Consider the following 16,536-nt stretch of genomic DNA (forward strand, 5'->3'; position numbering starts at 1 on the left):
TCAGGACTTGAACACGTGCACGGCGCGCACCACATACTGCCGGCAGATGGGACACTCGCTCATGCGCTTGCCGCACTTGGTGCAGGTGACCATGTGGCCACACTCGAGCAGGACACAGTCGATGACGGCATCCATGCAGATACGGCACAGGCTGTCATCCTCCTCGTCCTGCAGCTGCAGCCGCTCACCATCTGAAAGGCAACAGAGAGCTGGGACTGCCGACAAGGACCCCTGACGGGCTGAGAGCCACCTGCTTGCTGAGTGACCGCGGCAGGCCCAGAGTGACCCTACTGTAAGAAATAACGTACCCAATTTCTCTGCACTTCCCTCCACTAGAAATGGCAATAATACTGCCTACACCTGGTAGGGTGTTCTGTGATGGATAAAGGAGACATGCTTAGCTTAGGGCCAGGAATGAGATGCCCGACAAATGTCTGCTATTTGATTCTGTATCTATATAATCCAAGGTTTTTGTTGAAAAGACAGATTGCCTCTGTAAATAACAATGAAGAAACCCTAGGTTGTCCTAAGCATGGACCGTGGAGTCAGAACACCATTGGCCTGTCCAGCCCACCCGTGTGGCCTTGGGAAGGCTGCAGGCTCGGGAGCCTCCTCCTGGTAGGAGGAGGAGCTGTTCGTCCCCACTGATGGGGATGTGACGAGGGGCGGTGCAGGGAGTAGCCTACACGCCCCCACACATCTCCCGGCCCTGGAAGCATCTTGAAAGCTGTGTTTCTGGCCATCACGGTACTGCTGGAGTCTAACTCCAAAAGGATGGGCCATCCTGGCTCTGTGGCTCAGATTACGTTCTAAGAAAATCCAGAATCTGAATAAGAAAGGTGGTGAATGAGTTTAAAAGGTTCTTTTCTGCCTGAGATTTGGTTACAGAGCTTTGGACACTGAAGCTTCCCTTTCTACAGGTCACAGGCTCAATGGGAATCCTGAATATGGTTAGAATATGGCTAAAAACAGGAATTCGAGCTTGAAAAGTACCTGGATCTAAGAAAAACAAATATTGTCATGTTGAGATTACTGTACACTGGTTCATGGCCCATGCCACTACTAGAGGGTGGGCAGAAAGGATCCACAGGATAAGATGACAGATGAGCTGATGGAGAAGACAGTAGAAGGCTCTGGAGAGTAAGTCTGGGCTTTGGTTTCCTCTCTTGTATGGAAGGTTCCTTCCAACATTACAACTTCTGAACGTACGGCAGAGGAGCCACAGTGTGCCAAAACTATTGCGTAAGGGTACTGGCGTGAATCTCGTCCTGAGTGGCTGAAGCCAGTCAAACTAAGAAAGATTCCAGGTGTGCTCAAAACAAAATGTGTTCCATGAGCTTGGAGATTGGACCAGTGATAGACTGAGCAGTGAGTTACCTGAGAAAGGCACTTAGGCAGCCATGCGTGTCATGGCTGCCTCTACCATAAACTCCCTGAGGGTGGGAGGGGTCGCACTGCCAGCAAGCACTGTGCACAGTTGGCATTTACCTTTTCTATGTAAACCCACCTCCCCTCACTACCCGGATGCCATTCCCCAGCCACAGCCCGCAGCCTCAGGAGGCTCTGAGGATTAAGAGTCCTTTATCTACCACTGGAGCATCATTTCAGGAACAGATATGCCAAAATGCTTTCTACATATTCTAGGCATAAACCTGTTGATCAACAAATACTGCATTATAACCCAGCTTTTAAAGATGATAAAAAGTTAATGATGGGAAGGGGCTATTTCTGGTTAAGTCCAGATAAGAACACAGTATTTGTCAGTCAACATCGCAGAATTCTTTTTTCTTGCCTATAAATGCTCTGTGGCTTGGCCCTTGTTAGCCACTGAGGATTCTCACTCCACGCTTCAATAAATACTTCATAAGTTCTTAACCTCGGCTTTTTGCAATTATGCAGAAACCTACTAGTACTTAATGCTAAAAAATACTTAACATCTTGGCCCTAGGGAATTATTTTTCCACTGTTAGGTTTAAAAGGTAAACTGAAATAATCAAAATATTGGCCTACCTGAGGGGTGAGAAAACAAGCGTTTTTGTAGATACAGGAATTTCATTAGAGTTCTAACATATTATGGCAAGAAAAACCAGACTGAACAAATGATTATCTAATTCACCTGGCAATGGTGGTCTCAGAGCCAGCATCGCATAATGAATTTAAAATTCAACAGATCTATAAATGTTCATATAACTAAGTCACACTCAGTTAAATGATTCATAATTTTCTCAGAAATTAATTTGACTTAATTGTGACAGAAACGGCCCAGTTTCTAAAGCCTAAGGAAGGATATTATAGGGGGAAAAGGAGAAATTAACTTACACGACTTTTGGTTTTCTTCATTCTCTTTGTACAACCGGTTTACTTTCTCTACCAACTCCCACTTTTCACAGCAGCCAGAATAGTTGACAAAATTCCGAGCCAGGATTTCCTTCAGCTGGCGCACGCTCATCCCTTCCACGTCCTCGAGGCTTGACAGGTCAGACAGTGAAGCTCTCACCCTCTTCTTTGAGAGGCCAGGCATCTGAAATCAAAAAGCACTTCTATTACCTCTGTCCGTTTAGATCCAGACGTCCCACAGCAAGGAAAGCGACATGCTCCCCTCACCCCATAGTTATCACTGGCCCTGGATAGTCCTTCCAGACTTGTCAGTCCTTAAAGTATTTTATACGTGTGCTGTATTCAAACCAGAGGAAAATTCTGTGGTAATCTAGCAAAAGTGCACATGGGTATTTTTCCTCCCTGCCAGGTTGACATGTCAGGGAAACCAAATTTTATAGGACATCTCACCGGTTCCTCCAAGTTTTCTTCATCATCATCGTCATCGTCATCGTCGTCGTCGTCATCGTCATCATCATCATCTTCTGTGTTTGCTGAGGCTATTTCACTCTGTACCTATACACGAAACGGAGCTAGTTGAGTCCAGAATCACATTTTTCCTATCGACCCATATTTACCACTGGAGAAAACCTTCCCACAGACTCTCCCCAAGAAGGGCGCCACACTGGGCACACTCCGCAGCTCCCCTGGATCCTGGGTGCTGCCTCGCCTCCCAAAGAATTGGGGCCCACGCGATTTCATAAACAACTCCCCTTCCATGACGTTACCGCAAAAGCCAAATTCCTCGGTGTATATGAATTTATAAAACTTAACCAGGATACATTAACTCCCCTTGGAAGATCCCATTACAGGACGCCAAAGCCATAAGCGTATGGACCTGCATGTGGACAGTTTTAACTGGAGCCTCTAAGATACAGATAGAAACTAAAGCTCTAGTATCAGCCTAAGTGTCGGGTATTTGAAAGATCTCAATCCTAATTCCAAAGGATGCTTTCTGGACTTGGCTAGTGGCTGATGCTGGTTCTAGTTTTTAAAAAATTCCTCAACAATTGGAGGTACTTTTTTTAGGAAGAACAGAAATCCTTTTGATTTGGTTTATGTACTTCTTTCACTATCTTTCTCCTTTGGTTTTTTTTTTTTTTTTTTTTTTAACCATAGTTCTGCAATAGTCTAAATCAGTTCCCAATTTTAAATATTCCGCTCCACTGGTTCACAAGCACCATGTGGTAGCACCCAAAGACCCATACCTCCTGGGTGATGTCCCAAGACTCAGCTGTGTCTTGCGTTTGCCTAATAATTATGCCAGCTCTCATTTGGGAAAATGATAAAACTTTTAGCTTGGCCTTTTCAAAGTTGACTATTTAGAAGACAGACACACAAATAGTCCCACGAATGTTTATATGCTACTTTTTAGTCATTTCAATAGTTAGTATTTAAGATAGGGAAACTGAGGTAAACAAGGTCAAGACTGATGAGTTGTTTTGGAGCCCTTCAGATAGCTGACTTTGGGATCACCTAGCACCTACGCTCAGAGACTCACATCAAGAGAGCCTATAAGCACAGAGTTCAGGAACGTGTGGAACCTCTGCTTCCATGAGGACACCTCAAGCCTCAAAGGGCCCCCCGCACATGGCTGGGAGCAGACGTGCCAGGCCCTCGGGGTAATTACTCCCTCATACCTGTGCCAGAGCTCCAGATCCTAAGGTCCAGTCTCCACCCATAAGCTCCCCCTGAAACGAAGACATGGTAGCAGAAGGGGCTGTATAGTTTGAAAAAAATGAATGTGTGTTGAAAAAGCTGGAATTCTGGGACCTCGAAGAATTCAGACTGCTTGTGTCCAGGCCGTCCTCAGCGCCCAGGCCGTGATGGCACAGTACTAGATCTACCAAGTCTTCTTTCTCTCGACAGGTGTCAGTTGGTATGTTTCTGAGAATGAGATACTGCCGCAGATCCTTCACTTTCAGTCGCATTAACTGCGGGCGCTGAAAGGCCGTCTGTTGTAGTAAGTGACAAGTGGAACATCTACGAAGATTTTCTTGTAAGACCGAACAAAGAGAGCAAAAATCCTTCTTGCAGTCACAGCATACATGCTGAAGAAACAGAAAAGAAGCATTTAATAACAGCCACATACGAGCCATTGTGAAAGAATTAGTTTTCTTTTCTTTTTTTTTTTTTTGCCTTGTATTAAAATTCAACTCTAATTCTTTTGAAGTCCTCTGTGGTACTAGACTATTCTCGCAGGTGTTTTTGTGTTCCAAAAGCCATGAAAATTCAGTCACTGCTAAAGCAGTTTGGATACACAGAAGTTCAAATACAGCCCTTTAAGAAAAATATACACTCTCGTGTTAATGAATTAGAACCTTTCCACCCCTTGGTGCAAACATGTAATTAGCAGAAGAGAGCTGACTTGAACCACATGGAGCAGAAAACAGAACCACAAACTCTTCCTGCTCTTTCATATATGAACAGTTTCCCCATTTAAAAGGGGGGAGGGGAGCATTGCAGGAAGAGGCAACTGATCTCTCAAGGTCAATCCAAGCAAATAGAGCACGCGACTGATACCAGTAATCTGCACCCTTCACGGCCTTGATCACAAAGCCATCCCACTAGCAAAACTTAAAGAAGACCCTTAGATGTGGTCATTTCTGCTTGGTGCATTGTTCCCACAAGCTAATAATACCTCGTTCCTTAAGCATTTCAAAAGAGTGAATTGACAAAGACAGTGAGATGGCCAACAATATGATGGTTCTCAGAAAAAAAGACTTTATGTCCTAGAGAAAATAACTGTTAACCCAAATGTTTTATGTTGAATTTCTAAACAGTAGTTACCTTAACATTTACATTCATTTCTTCAGTCAATTTAAGAATATAGGTAGGGACACATTTTTTTGAAACTTGAGATCAGTTATAGTAAATCATCCCTGAACAAAACTGCAGACTAATCTCTCTCGCTTCAGAACACAAGCACCATCAGGAAGAATCAAAATGTACAAACAGGCCAGAGTTCAGGAGAAAGGATGCCTGCGCACCACCAATGTCCAGTCGGAAAACGTGAACAGTAATATACAGTGCCTTCAACTGAGTACTCTTCTAAACAGGAAATGGTTAATAAAACTAACTTTTACATTTTTATAAAAAGAAATGGTTCATAAGATTTCAAAATTATATACGATTAAGAAATGATACATATATCTTTTGATTGGAACATTTAATCCAACTCACCTTCTTTCTAAAGACTGAAAATGAAAGTCCGCAGGCTTTGCAAACTATATTAGGCCCTTCTGTAGGTGCTGGTGGGTAAGTGGAAAAACTAGAGTTTGTAAATCTGAATGGACCAGTGCCTCCAGCAAATCCTGACTGCTGGCCCCTGACGGCTCCGGTTCCCATGACTTCATTCAGCAGCCCACAGCACGAAGCCCACATAGAGGTGGCACCCGCCTGGAAAGGGAACACAAGTAGAGACCAGTTGAAAGTTAAGTAGAACCTGGGCTCTCTGGGATCCTCGGGGTGTGCCATTCTGGAGAGATATGTTTATCCTAAATAACTCTTGAGATTTTTCTTTTAAGCATCAAAACTTTAAGCTATTTCGAAAGAGGTAAGTTTCTGGTATTTGCAAAAAACATTTAGCATTGGGGATATTCATGATATACTGTTAAATATTGTTAAACCGAGGCAAAGACACAAGATGAACCAAATTAGATTAAAAAACAAAACCAACATATTCAGAGAGACATGTGCACATACATAGAAAAATGTGACTGGATAGAAATAAATACTGTGCAATATCTGGGGTGTGTTTTCAAAATATTCTTTAATCTGAAATTCAAATTTAACTGTGCATCCTGTACTCCACCTGACTACCATTCTAGAAAGCACAGTTCTATAGGCTGAGGCAGATTTTCCCAGCTATCACTTAGTAGAAATAATATAAATTCAAATTACTTAATTTCATTAAGCTTCTGTTCTCTCATTTGTAGCTGGGCATAATAAACTATGGCACATGTAAAATTTTAATTTTAAAAATTGACTGGGAAAACATCAAAATGCCAACTTAAGCTCTCTAGGTTTTAATGTATCTCATATATTTCAAGTTTTTATCTACTTTCCCAAATTTTTGTAAAGTATGTTTTAATCTGACATTAAGGAAAATATTTTTAAAAAGCAGTTATCCTACCTTTTTAAACTGAAAATACTGAACATAATTTTTGATGACCTAAGAACCGTAAAGACCTCCCAAAGTGTATGCGCTACATGCCACTCCGCTAAACGGCCTGGAACAAACATACTGCCTTTTATGTATTTCTCTCTCATCTCTTCCCTTTTTATGAACACCACTGCTATCACTGTACCAACATCTAGCAACCTATCTCCTTTTCTACTGCAGACTCAGGAACCTGATAACCAAGCTTGTTAGAAATATAAATATTTGTCTAGTGAGGACCCAAGGCATTTTCCATGCTTAAAGTATAAAAGTTATAGTGTTTGGAACCAATGGGCTTTTACCCCCGTCCTAATTCTTAAGCATATTCTAGACTCTAGATAATGTGACAGGTAATGAAGTCCAGGCAGGTGAGGTCTTAATAGTTAAAATGGCAGCATATGACAGTGGCACAGTTCATTTAATTATCTGCCAAACATTTACTGTTTGTCCAGTTTGTCCAACAAGCTCTTAAAAATGTTTGTTTTTAACAATCTTAAAAGGCTATTTGGAATGCTACAGAAGGATCATGCTATTCTTAACACCCAGAAGTAAAATGCTATATTAAATTTAGGGAAAGGAGAAGGCAAAGCAATATGAAACTACAATATAAGGTTCAAATGGTAATAAGTATCAGGGTCACTGACTTAAATATTATATAGCTTCACACCCTATAATTCTCAAGAAATAGTGATGCCTTTAAAGGTCAAGTTAAATTGTAGTTAATAGTTCGTACCTTTAAATATGTATCTCAGACTCTAGTGCCATGGTTTGTTTAAACATAAAAGGATGAAAATCCAGATTTACTAACAGTTCATTTAAAGTGAGTATTCTTTTACCAAAAGGTTCATCTACAGTGCTTCAAACAGTGAGCTCTTGAAACAACTGAAAATGTTTTAAAACATTCAATTTGCACATAGCATTTTTTTGGGGCTTATACCTCTACTTTAGAACGTACCACTGGGATAAACTATTCTTCATTCTAGGAGTTTAAAGGAGTTTTTGAGAAGCTTCAGCTTCCTGCTGACCTAGCTACTGAACAATTAAACAGCTGACCTAGCTACTAAACAATTTTATCCCCTTTTTGATTTCCTGGGAGATGCTGTCTCCCCAGCTCCAGTGAAAGTTCCTTTCTTTCTTCCACAGCATTTAGTTCTATCATCACAACTGATAAGTATATAACTATGTAAAGGTTTCTTTACCTCTTTAAAGGCAATGTAACATTATTTGAATTTTCTGTGCTACTGTGAAAGTTCAAATTGTCTTATTGAGAAAGAGTAGTAAAGATAAAAAATAATTCTGACCTACCATGCTAAAATCTCAAATGATAATCCCTTTTAAAAGCAGCAGTCAGACATTTTGTTCAATCAGAATCAGCTTTACAATGAGAGTTAATTCATTGCAAATCATGCTAATGAATATGATCATTAAATTCTAGGCTGAAAACATTCACAACTCGTGTAAAGGGAACGGAAGGATTTATTTTGGGAAAACAGTGGAATCTCTGTGTAGACATCAATATTGGAGGGTAACAATTTTGTCCCACTCCTCATGTTTCTAGAAAGCGGAAGGAATTTCATCTTTATTCCCCAGAAGGGAAAATAGTGAAAAGAACACTCTGAACACTTCTTTTGGTCACCTTATCATAAAATAAAAATTAAAAAACAAAGCCCAAGCCAACCCCAGACGGTTGTTGCTATAACTTAATATTTGGTACAACTCAACCAAAGACCATAGCAGGAGGAAAGAGCATCACTGAAATATCTAGGTTTTGCTCTTAGATCTGTGAACTTAAATTTGGACTAAGCCTCCCAATAAGAGAATACTCTCAGCATCATCCTGAAGGGTAAGTCTTTCTACCTATACTGTTATCCTGACAGTAGCACTGGAAACTCCAGCCTTCTTAAAAGGTCAGAAATTTTAAACAGTGGAAGCCCCAGTCATCGGTTTTATTTGAAGTACCTTTTCTTTTCCATCCAGCATATTTTCAAAACTTAATTTCCGTTTCTCCTTTAATCCGTGTTTTCTGGCACCCCAGTGCTCAAATGAAGGTGCTTTCTTTAGTGATTTCAACCTCCCCAACTTCTTTGGAGCAGTTATTTTTAGTCCTGTACCACGGTGGTGGTTGTTGCTGCTTCTTGCTAAGGAAATGCCTGAGCCCGTGAAACCACCCTTAAGTGGTTCAACGCCACGAGGGGAGCCTTAAAAAATAGTGATGCCCGAGTCCCAGCCAGAGATTCTGACTTAACTGCTCTTGATACAACCTGGACATCAGAATTTTTTGTGATTTGAATGTACAGCTGGGGTTAAAAGGTTAACAACTGCTCAGTCTAGGGGATTTCTCCTTCCTGCCTACACGGTTTTAGCTGGAGAATCACTTGCAGCAGATTCCTGAACACAGGGGGTCTATAGTTACTTCTGAAGCCTCTGCCTCTAGAATTCTAAGACCAATAACCTCAGCCATATGCTCCTCGTGACCTGTCTACATTTTTTCCCGCTGAAGTCGTGGGACATGCCTCTAGTGTTTCTTTCCCTCTATGGTTTCCCCTAATCCTTTCAGAAAGGCTCAGCTGAGTGTTAATCTGATTCTTAAATTAGTTCCTTTCTTTTTACCACATATTGGCCTAAAACTTGCTGGAATTTGGTGTCTGCCTTCATTTACTTGAGCTTTGCTTTTTGGTCCTTTGTATTTCCTAACTTATTCTTCTACATGTTTTCTTGTGTTAAATCTCCAACACGGAGAGAAAGACAGTGATTATTAGGTCTGCCCAAAACAGCCAGTATTCTATTTTTGTCCTCCTTCACCTTTAAGTTGGAAGAATCTACTCAGAAGATGAATCCTCCCGGGCTTGGGCTCCATCCCCTCACCCACCAACCCCTTTAGTATGTGATGTTCATGTAATGATGACTGAAGTGTCCTATATCGACCTTTTTCAGATTTGTCCAAATTTTCTTACTACTTGATACAACGGTCCCCATTTTCAAGTGACAAAAATCTATGAAAACAATCGGGGAACTGTTTGAGAGAGTATTTTCCAAACAGTTTATTAAATATGGGCTCTTGACAGGTTGAGGTCATGCCAATTTATTCTGAGCTCTTCACTCTCTGACTCTGTTATATTTCTTCAGAGCCCAGTCATCATATCTTCTGGTAGGATAATGACCAAAAAGCTCCCCCTTTTCGTACCCTCCCTTTAAACGCTTTAGAGACCCAAGTTCATTGTTCTTTCCACTTGTCTTCCCTATCCTCTTAGATCTTCTGCTAGTTCAATCAGCCTGAATTCCTATATTTTTATTTTACTCACTCTCTGCTCAACTGTTGGTAATAAGATTGAAGAATATTTTCCAAACTACTCCCAGATTGCCTAGTTTCCTAAGCAAACAAGGCACAGACCTTTGGCTCTTTGAATTTGCAGTAAATTCACTGAGTCGTTGCTCTGCCTCAATTTCGAAGAGGTCTATTTGTTATGGATGGGTGTCACCATGCATCTTTTATTTGCTTATTTAAAAAAGAAAATCTATTGCCCTTCCACGAATGAAGCCAAAGCCTAGATTGCTGAAAACTGAAGCTATGATCTGGGCTTATGTGACTTAATTCTAAATTCTACTTAGGACCATGGTTGGGAGCAGGACTTTACAAACAAGCTAAACCACATGAATCCAAGAGGTTAAAAAGAATAATCTGTAAAGATGTCTACATTTCTACTTTAACCATGAATGTAATTCAGAACATAGAGAATAACCAAAATAGGCAACTATCTACCTATGCCTGGCACAAAACTCCTAGCAGAAGGAATTTAGGGTATATTTACAGTTTATTTTCTAGCCATCAATGGCTACTGAAAATATACAACTTTGATAACTGAAATCCCTTTCCTACACAGCCCCTTAGGCCAAAATTGATCCTGAAGAGATTAACTCTGGGACCATGGCCTGCCTGAGTTTTATCTGTTAAGAACCAGGTACCATATTAAAAACTTACATGGCCCATAATAAGAAATTAAATTCTAAAGCCTCCTGTCTGGACTGCCGCAGACACTTAGATTTCCTCACGTTATTCTGATATCCAGTGCCAGTTGTTTTTTTTTTCTTTTTTCCCAAAGCCAGTGCACTAAGATTTTTGAGAACCAATTACACTACATTTTTTTCACTCCCAATTTGGAACTAATCAAAAAGACAGAGAAACAGAAATGATATGTTTGCGTGTTTGCTGCTAACACCAGTTGGAGAACATGACTTTACTTTGCAGTCAATTGGTCTAGAGAATACACTATCCAGTTGCCAATAGCAGCCTAACATCTAGTTGACCAGCCTGTCATCCCCCTACAAGAAGATAATCTGAGAAGGTCCCAGAAAGTGCTGAGTGAGGCCAAGCATGTTTAGCTTCTTTGCTAAAACTCACCAACATAAAAGTTCCTCTTTTTTCTCTGCTAGCCGAAAAGTTGAAAGTTTTGTTTCCTACTTGTAGTTCCTCTATTGTCTTCCTAGAGAATGAATTAGAAAATCCCTCCCCTCAGCAGGAGTATAAAGGAGGGGAGGGGAGTGTTACCCACAAACCTAAACAATTTGTATGAGCCGGACTGTCCAGTGCTGTGACACTTTCACAACAAACTACCAATTTTATAAGCACCCAGGTTCCTGAGTCAGATTCACATAACACAAGCCCATTCTGAACCATCGTTTCAGTCAACAAAGCAAGAGGAAATGTGTATGCTTCTTTGCAAAAGCAGCAGCCCATTCTTCTTTCTGGCAGAGTGCCAGTTTTCAAATGGCCTCAAAGTTCAGCTGTCTTTGATTGTGTGTATGTGTATGATCTAATGTGCTTTTAGAATCCCTGTAAGGGGGGAGGGGATACTTCCAAAATGCTCAATTTAAAGAATTAACAAAAAGTTTACTACAAATTTTGAATCCTATTCTAAACTACATCAGGATGTGATCCCTTTTAAAGATTCTACCAAGTGTAACAGAAACCAGGCAAACTAGAATGAAGATAAGAAAAGCTATGGTGGCTTCTATGAAGATTAAACGCCAGCCAGAGAGAAAGTTGATGGGTGTGAAAACAATAGAAAACTAAATGATCACAGTCTAAATCATTTGCTTTAGATTAAACTAGATAAGCAGCAGTAATCATAATGCCACCTCCTAAGAGTTGCCACAACCCTAAATTAAGTATGGTAATATTTTACACAGTAATTTTAAGGACAAACCTAGAAGTTTCAAATTCAAGAACATTTTCTTGGATGTTGTAAGAAGCTACAAGGACCTGGCAGGGATTTAGTGCTAAAAGCTTCCTCAGAGAATTCAACCACCAAAGGCTTTGTTTTAAACTCCAAACAATTTTGTTTGCTAAAACTCAGTGTCCCTGGTACTAAACAATAGGAAAAGATATTTCGAATCTTAAAACCAGTAATATCAAACAATAAGTTATACAGTTTAAATTTTACTTAGGTTAAACTTTCCTTTAGAACTTAAAACAAAACAGAAGAAACGGTTGAGATAATAAGCAAAAATCTTTACCCTTTTTAGAGCTACTGTAGAAACATATGCTCCTTAAAATGTGAATGGATTTCTTATTGAAACTGCTGCTTCAATTTAAATACAATATACAAGAACTCTGCTATATTAATGACCAAATATCAAACCATATACCACAAAAAGAGGAATTCTACCCATATCCTAAATTATTTAATACCATTTAGACATTAAGCAGATTGCAAAAACAGATGCTGATCTTAAAGATGTATTATTTTTAGGCAAGACATCTGGTCATATTGATAAGAGTTTTACAATAACATGTGCTGGAGATCATACCTTCCTCATGTTTGGATTTTGTTTTCTTTTTCTAAAACAGTATACTTGATCCTTAGCACCAATCCCCCACCTTTCAGAGAAAAAAAAGAAAAGGAAATTACAGTCAACAGATTACTCTCCTTGACATTTCATTTTGAGCATGGAAGAATGAACATGATTAGTACAATTAAAGAAGGGTGAGAGCAATATAAATATGGAAAAACAAGTGGATTAAATCAAATGAACATAAGACACCAATTTTGATTTTTTTAAAAAATAATCCGTTATTGGGAGTTAATTAGATGCTACTCTAAGGTGAAACAATTACTTGATTCTTGAGACCTATAACATCTCAAAACATCAGTTTCTAAACAAATGAATTAAAGTAAGAAAGTAAATACCCATTCCACACATATACCAAAATCAGCTGCTCTTGAATTTGAGTGAAGACTTATCTAATTGGTTAGCTTTTAAAGTAATTTTGATTTCACTGAAAGAAGTACTTGCTTAGATGAACATTCACATGTTAAAATTCCATTATATCGAGAATCACTTACCCTGCCCAGAAATCTACAGATGAGCATACTCTACAATTAAACAATTTCAATATAAAACATCAAGTTGAATAAATAGCCCAAACCCTTAATTTTGTTGTTTCCACAAAAACAAATGAAAAACAGAATCTTCATGATTGTCATCTCACTCAGACTGATGTCTATTTAGGTCTGCATTTTGCTTCATAAAATATACATCTTTTCTATATTTTTTAACTGCCATCAAACTTTGTCTCTGAAATTTCAACTCAGCAGTATCTTCCACCAAATATCAAAAACACTTGTTTTTAAAGAACTTGATTAAAAAAATTCAACACTGGATCTGTTCCTAATTCTCTCCTTCCACATCTAGTTCTTTGATGGCCCATAAATTTAATACTAAGATACTGACATTCTTTGAGGCATTATATGTAAAGATCTCTTTGTTTTGGGGTCTTAACACAGAAAGATAATGGTTTTCAGGGAAAAAAAAGCTAGTTTTAGACATTTAATAGGTATTCTAAGGCAAAATATTTTATAACTAAACTGGGAAGTTTAAAATAAGTTCCTCCGATAGCCTCATACTTTAATGTACAGTTCAAAAGGTACGGATTCCAAAAAGCTTCCTTGCTTCCTGCAGCCAGAAATCTCCTTTCTTGCTCCTGAGGGTTTTATCACATTTTTTTTCATAATGTGGTAACTTGAGAATGTCTCTTCTCTTTTGATTGGAAAACTCCTAAAGGGTGGGATTGATTGTATTGAAGTACTCCCAATCACACTATCTCACTCTGAGCTAACACATCGGAAAAGTTCAACAGAACATGTTAAATTTCTCTAGCCACTCGACACTCCTTTATCTGTCCGTCTTCCACAGTAAATCTTTGGGACCTTCGTGAAGGTCGAATTTTAAGGAAGCAGCCCATTCTGCTGTTTTTCTTACTCGTATCCAGCGCACCTCTTCATTGAGATTAATGAAATCGTCTGTCTGAAATAACATCACCTTATGACTCATCCCACTTGGATGGAGTTTGGCAAACGAATCGATACCTCAATTGCCTGTTGTACAAAGTTCTTGAGAATTCTCAGCTCCCCAAAGTGGGCCAGAATCTCCCCCCTTCTCTTAAACTTCTCACGCAGTGATGCTCCCACGCTCTCACTCCCACCCACCTTGGAACACTCAAGCTGCTGTCAAATTACTTGCTGCGTACCCAGTGGTGATGGAGACACGCAGAGTGCTAGCGCTCTAGGTCATGGCCCCCATGTTAAGCCAACGAAGGAATGCTTCGGGATGGAATCCCTGCCCTGAGGTATTTCTAACCTGTTAGCCCGGCCCCAGCCTCACGCCTCCTCGCACCACTCCAATTCCCGTCGCCCTGCACTTTGCATCCTGCGACAATCCTGTGGTGTTCCCGACATCTGGGTTAGTTCAAGGACTCAGGGCGGGAGAATGCACGCTACGGGCAGAGGCGCGGAGGGCTGAAGCGAGCACTCGTGGGTCTGCCTCAGGCCCCCGAGGACGCGGACAGGGCCCGGCGCAGGAAGGGGCCCCCGGGCGTGAGCGCTGGGGCCGCCCGGCCTCTCCCCGCTCCTCGGGCTCGCGGACGGGAAATGCTGTGGGAGCTAGAGAACTCCGGATGCCCAGGATCTCCGCCCTGGGCCGATCAGGGACCCAGATGCCGGCCGGGGGCTCTTCTCGGCAGAGCTCTCCAGAAAAGTGCCGGCGGGGAAACCGCTGAGGCGAAAAGAAGGCAATTGGAGCGCCCCGGCCAGATAGCGGAGGAAGGACCGCCCTGCTCCACCGGCCCCTCACCTTCATGGCCGGGACCGCCAGGTCTCGGTCGGCTCTGCCCGGGAACTCAACACCATAGCAGCCCCTCGCACAGCCGCCCTCCTTCCTTCTGGGCGGCGATCACGGGGCCCCCGGAGAAATCCTAGCGTCCGGACGTAAGGGGCGTGACCACGCCCGCCGCGCGCCTCTGGGAAGAGCGCCGAGCGGCAGCCGAGCCGGCCAATCCAGAGCCGACATTCGGGGGGGAAGGTCACCAGAGCCAATAGAGCGGTGGGAAGAGGGCGGGGCCTCCGGCGCGGCCGGTGGGCGGAGGAAGACTCCATCCGGCCGCGAGCGGAGGCGGGCGGCTCTGGGCGTGGCGGGACGCTTTCTCCCGGCCGTTTTCTTCGTTGGGTCGCTGAAATAGGAGTCAGCGCCCCCTGAGGAATCTGTGTGGCAGAGATCCGGCTTTAGGTCAAATTCCCCCGGCGGTAAGGGCGGGAAGGGGCGTGGTAAATTTGAAAACGCCGGTTGGTTTGAAGGCTTTTGTTATAATCGTCTGTGCAGGGCCTCAAATTTCCTCCCGAGACTTTTAAGCCTCTCACACGCGGTGATGACCTCAGGTCTCCTCACCCGAGGGTCCCGTGAGCAGCCGCAGCTGCGCACGCACAGGCGAGGTTTTAAAAACGAGGCTTTATTGAAAACACTTCGACTAACGGTTCTCATCCCAGCTGCTCATTTAGAGAGCTATTCAAAACACCCAAACTCTAGCACAATGAGAGAATGGGGCTGAGCCCTTGGAGCTGACTTTATTTGAACAGAAGTGAGGCTGTAAAATAAAGTATCGAGTTTTTCAGCCTGACTGGATGACAGTTGGTTTTCCCTGCATTTCTTCCTTTCTCTCCCTCTAGCTCAACCAGTAATAGATTTGCTTACATGTACTGTCAGATTAAAACACAAAGCCATACCACTTCCTTAGACTGAAATGATACTTAATTCTGAGCTTATTTTTCTTGCTTCAAGCACCGCTCAGATAATGTAATTTAACTTCGTGTCTAGTGTAGCCCTGGGTTGATTTTCTTCTTTGGAAAATGCAAAGAAAGCCTTTCATTCACTATGTTGTAGTAGCAGCTGAGCTTCACTGGAAAAGAAAGTATTCTTCTAAAGTAGGCACAAAGAAAGAAACTCAGTAAAAACATGCTAGTGATACAAAGCCTTCTTCTCTCTCTCTGATGAGAAAGGAAGCTGGCAGTTCTACCTCAAAAATTAATGAATAAGCCCAGGAAAAGAAGATCAACATCATTAGCCATCAGGGAAATGCAGATCAAAACCACAATGAGATACCACTTCATACCCATTAGGATTGCTAAATTAAAAAAGACAGATGAATATTGAGGATGTGGAGAAATTGGAACCTTAATACATTGCTGGTGGGACTGTAAAATGGGGCAGCTGCTTTGCAAAATAGTCTGGCAGCTCCTCAAAATGTTAAACATAGAGTTACCATATGACCCAGCAATTACACTTATAAACTCAAGAGAAAGGAAAACACATGTCCATACACAATAAGAGCCCTAAATGTGAAAGTTCATAGTAGCATATTCATAATACCTAAAAAGTGGAAACAACTCAATGTCCATTATTTGAGGAATATTGGCCAAAATAGGAATGAAGTACTGGCACATGCTACAATAAGGATGAACCTTGAAAATGATACTAAGTGAAAAAAAAAAAAACTGTCATAAAAGACCACATACTGTATGATTCTATGCATATGAAATGTCCAAAATAAGTAAATCCATGGAGACAGAAAGTAGAGCAGCTGTTGCCTAGAGTTGAGAGGGTTGGGGGAAATAAAGTGATTCCTAATGGGTATAAGAGTTTCTTTTTGGGGTGACTAAAATGTTCTA

General features: G+C 41.4%; 1 protein-coding gene across 4 annotated transcripts in view; it reads right to left on the reverse strand.

Moving 5' to 3' along the window:
* Positions 1-16,536, reverse strand: part of RNF34 (ring finger protein 34) — a 31,977-nt gene continuing 15,441 nt past the window's right edge. Inside the window, exons 1-7 of one of the 4 annotated variants that reach the window (XM_016153836.2) lie at positions 14,669-14,815; positions 12,347-12,416; positions 5,560-5,775; positions 4,017-4,427; positions 2,788-2,892; positions 2,320-2,521; positions 1-191 (exon numbers count right to left, since the gene is read on the reverse strand). In XM_016153836.2, coding sequence (XP_016009322.1) covers positions 1-191; positions 2,320-2,521; positions 2,788-2,892; positions 4,017-4,427; positions 5,560-5,775; positions 12,347-12,355 — 1,134 coding nt within the window. In that variant the 5' untranslated portion in view covers positions 12,356-12,416; positions 14,669-14,815. The other 3 variants (XM_036221914.1, XM_016153838.2, XM_016153839.2) reach the window with 3 other exon arrangements.

Source organism: Rousettus aegyptiacus, unplaced genomic scaffold (assembly GCF_014176215.1).
Source record: "Rousettus aegyptiacus isolate mRouAeg1 unplaced genomic scaffold, mRouAeg1.p scaffold_m13_p_5, whole genome shotgun sequence".
Lineage (NCBI taxonomy): Eukaryota > Metazoa > Chordata > Mammalia > Chiroptera > Pteropodidae > Rousettus > Rousettus aegyptiacus.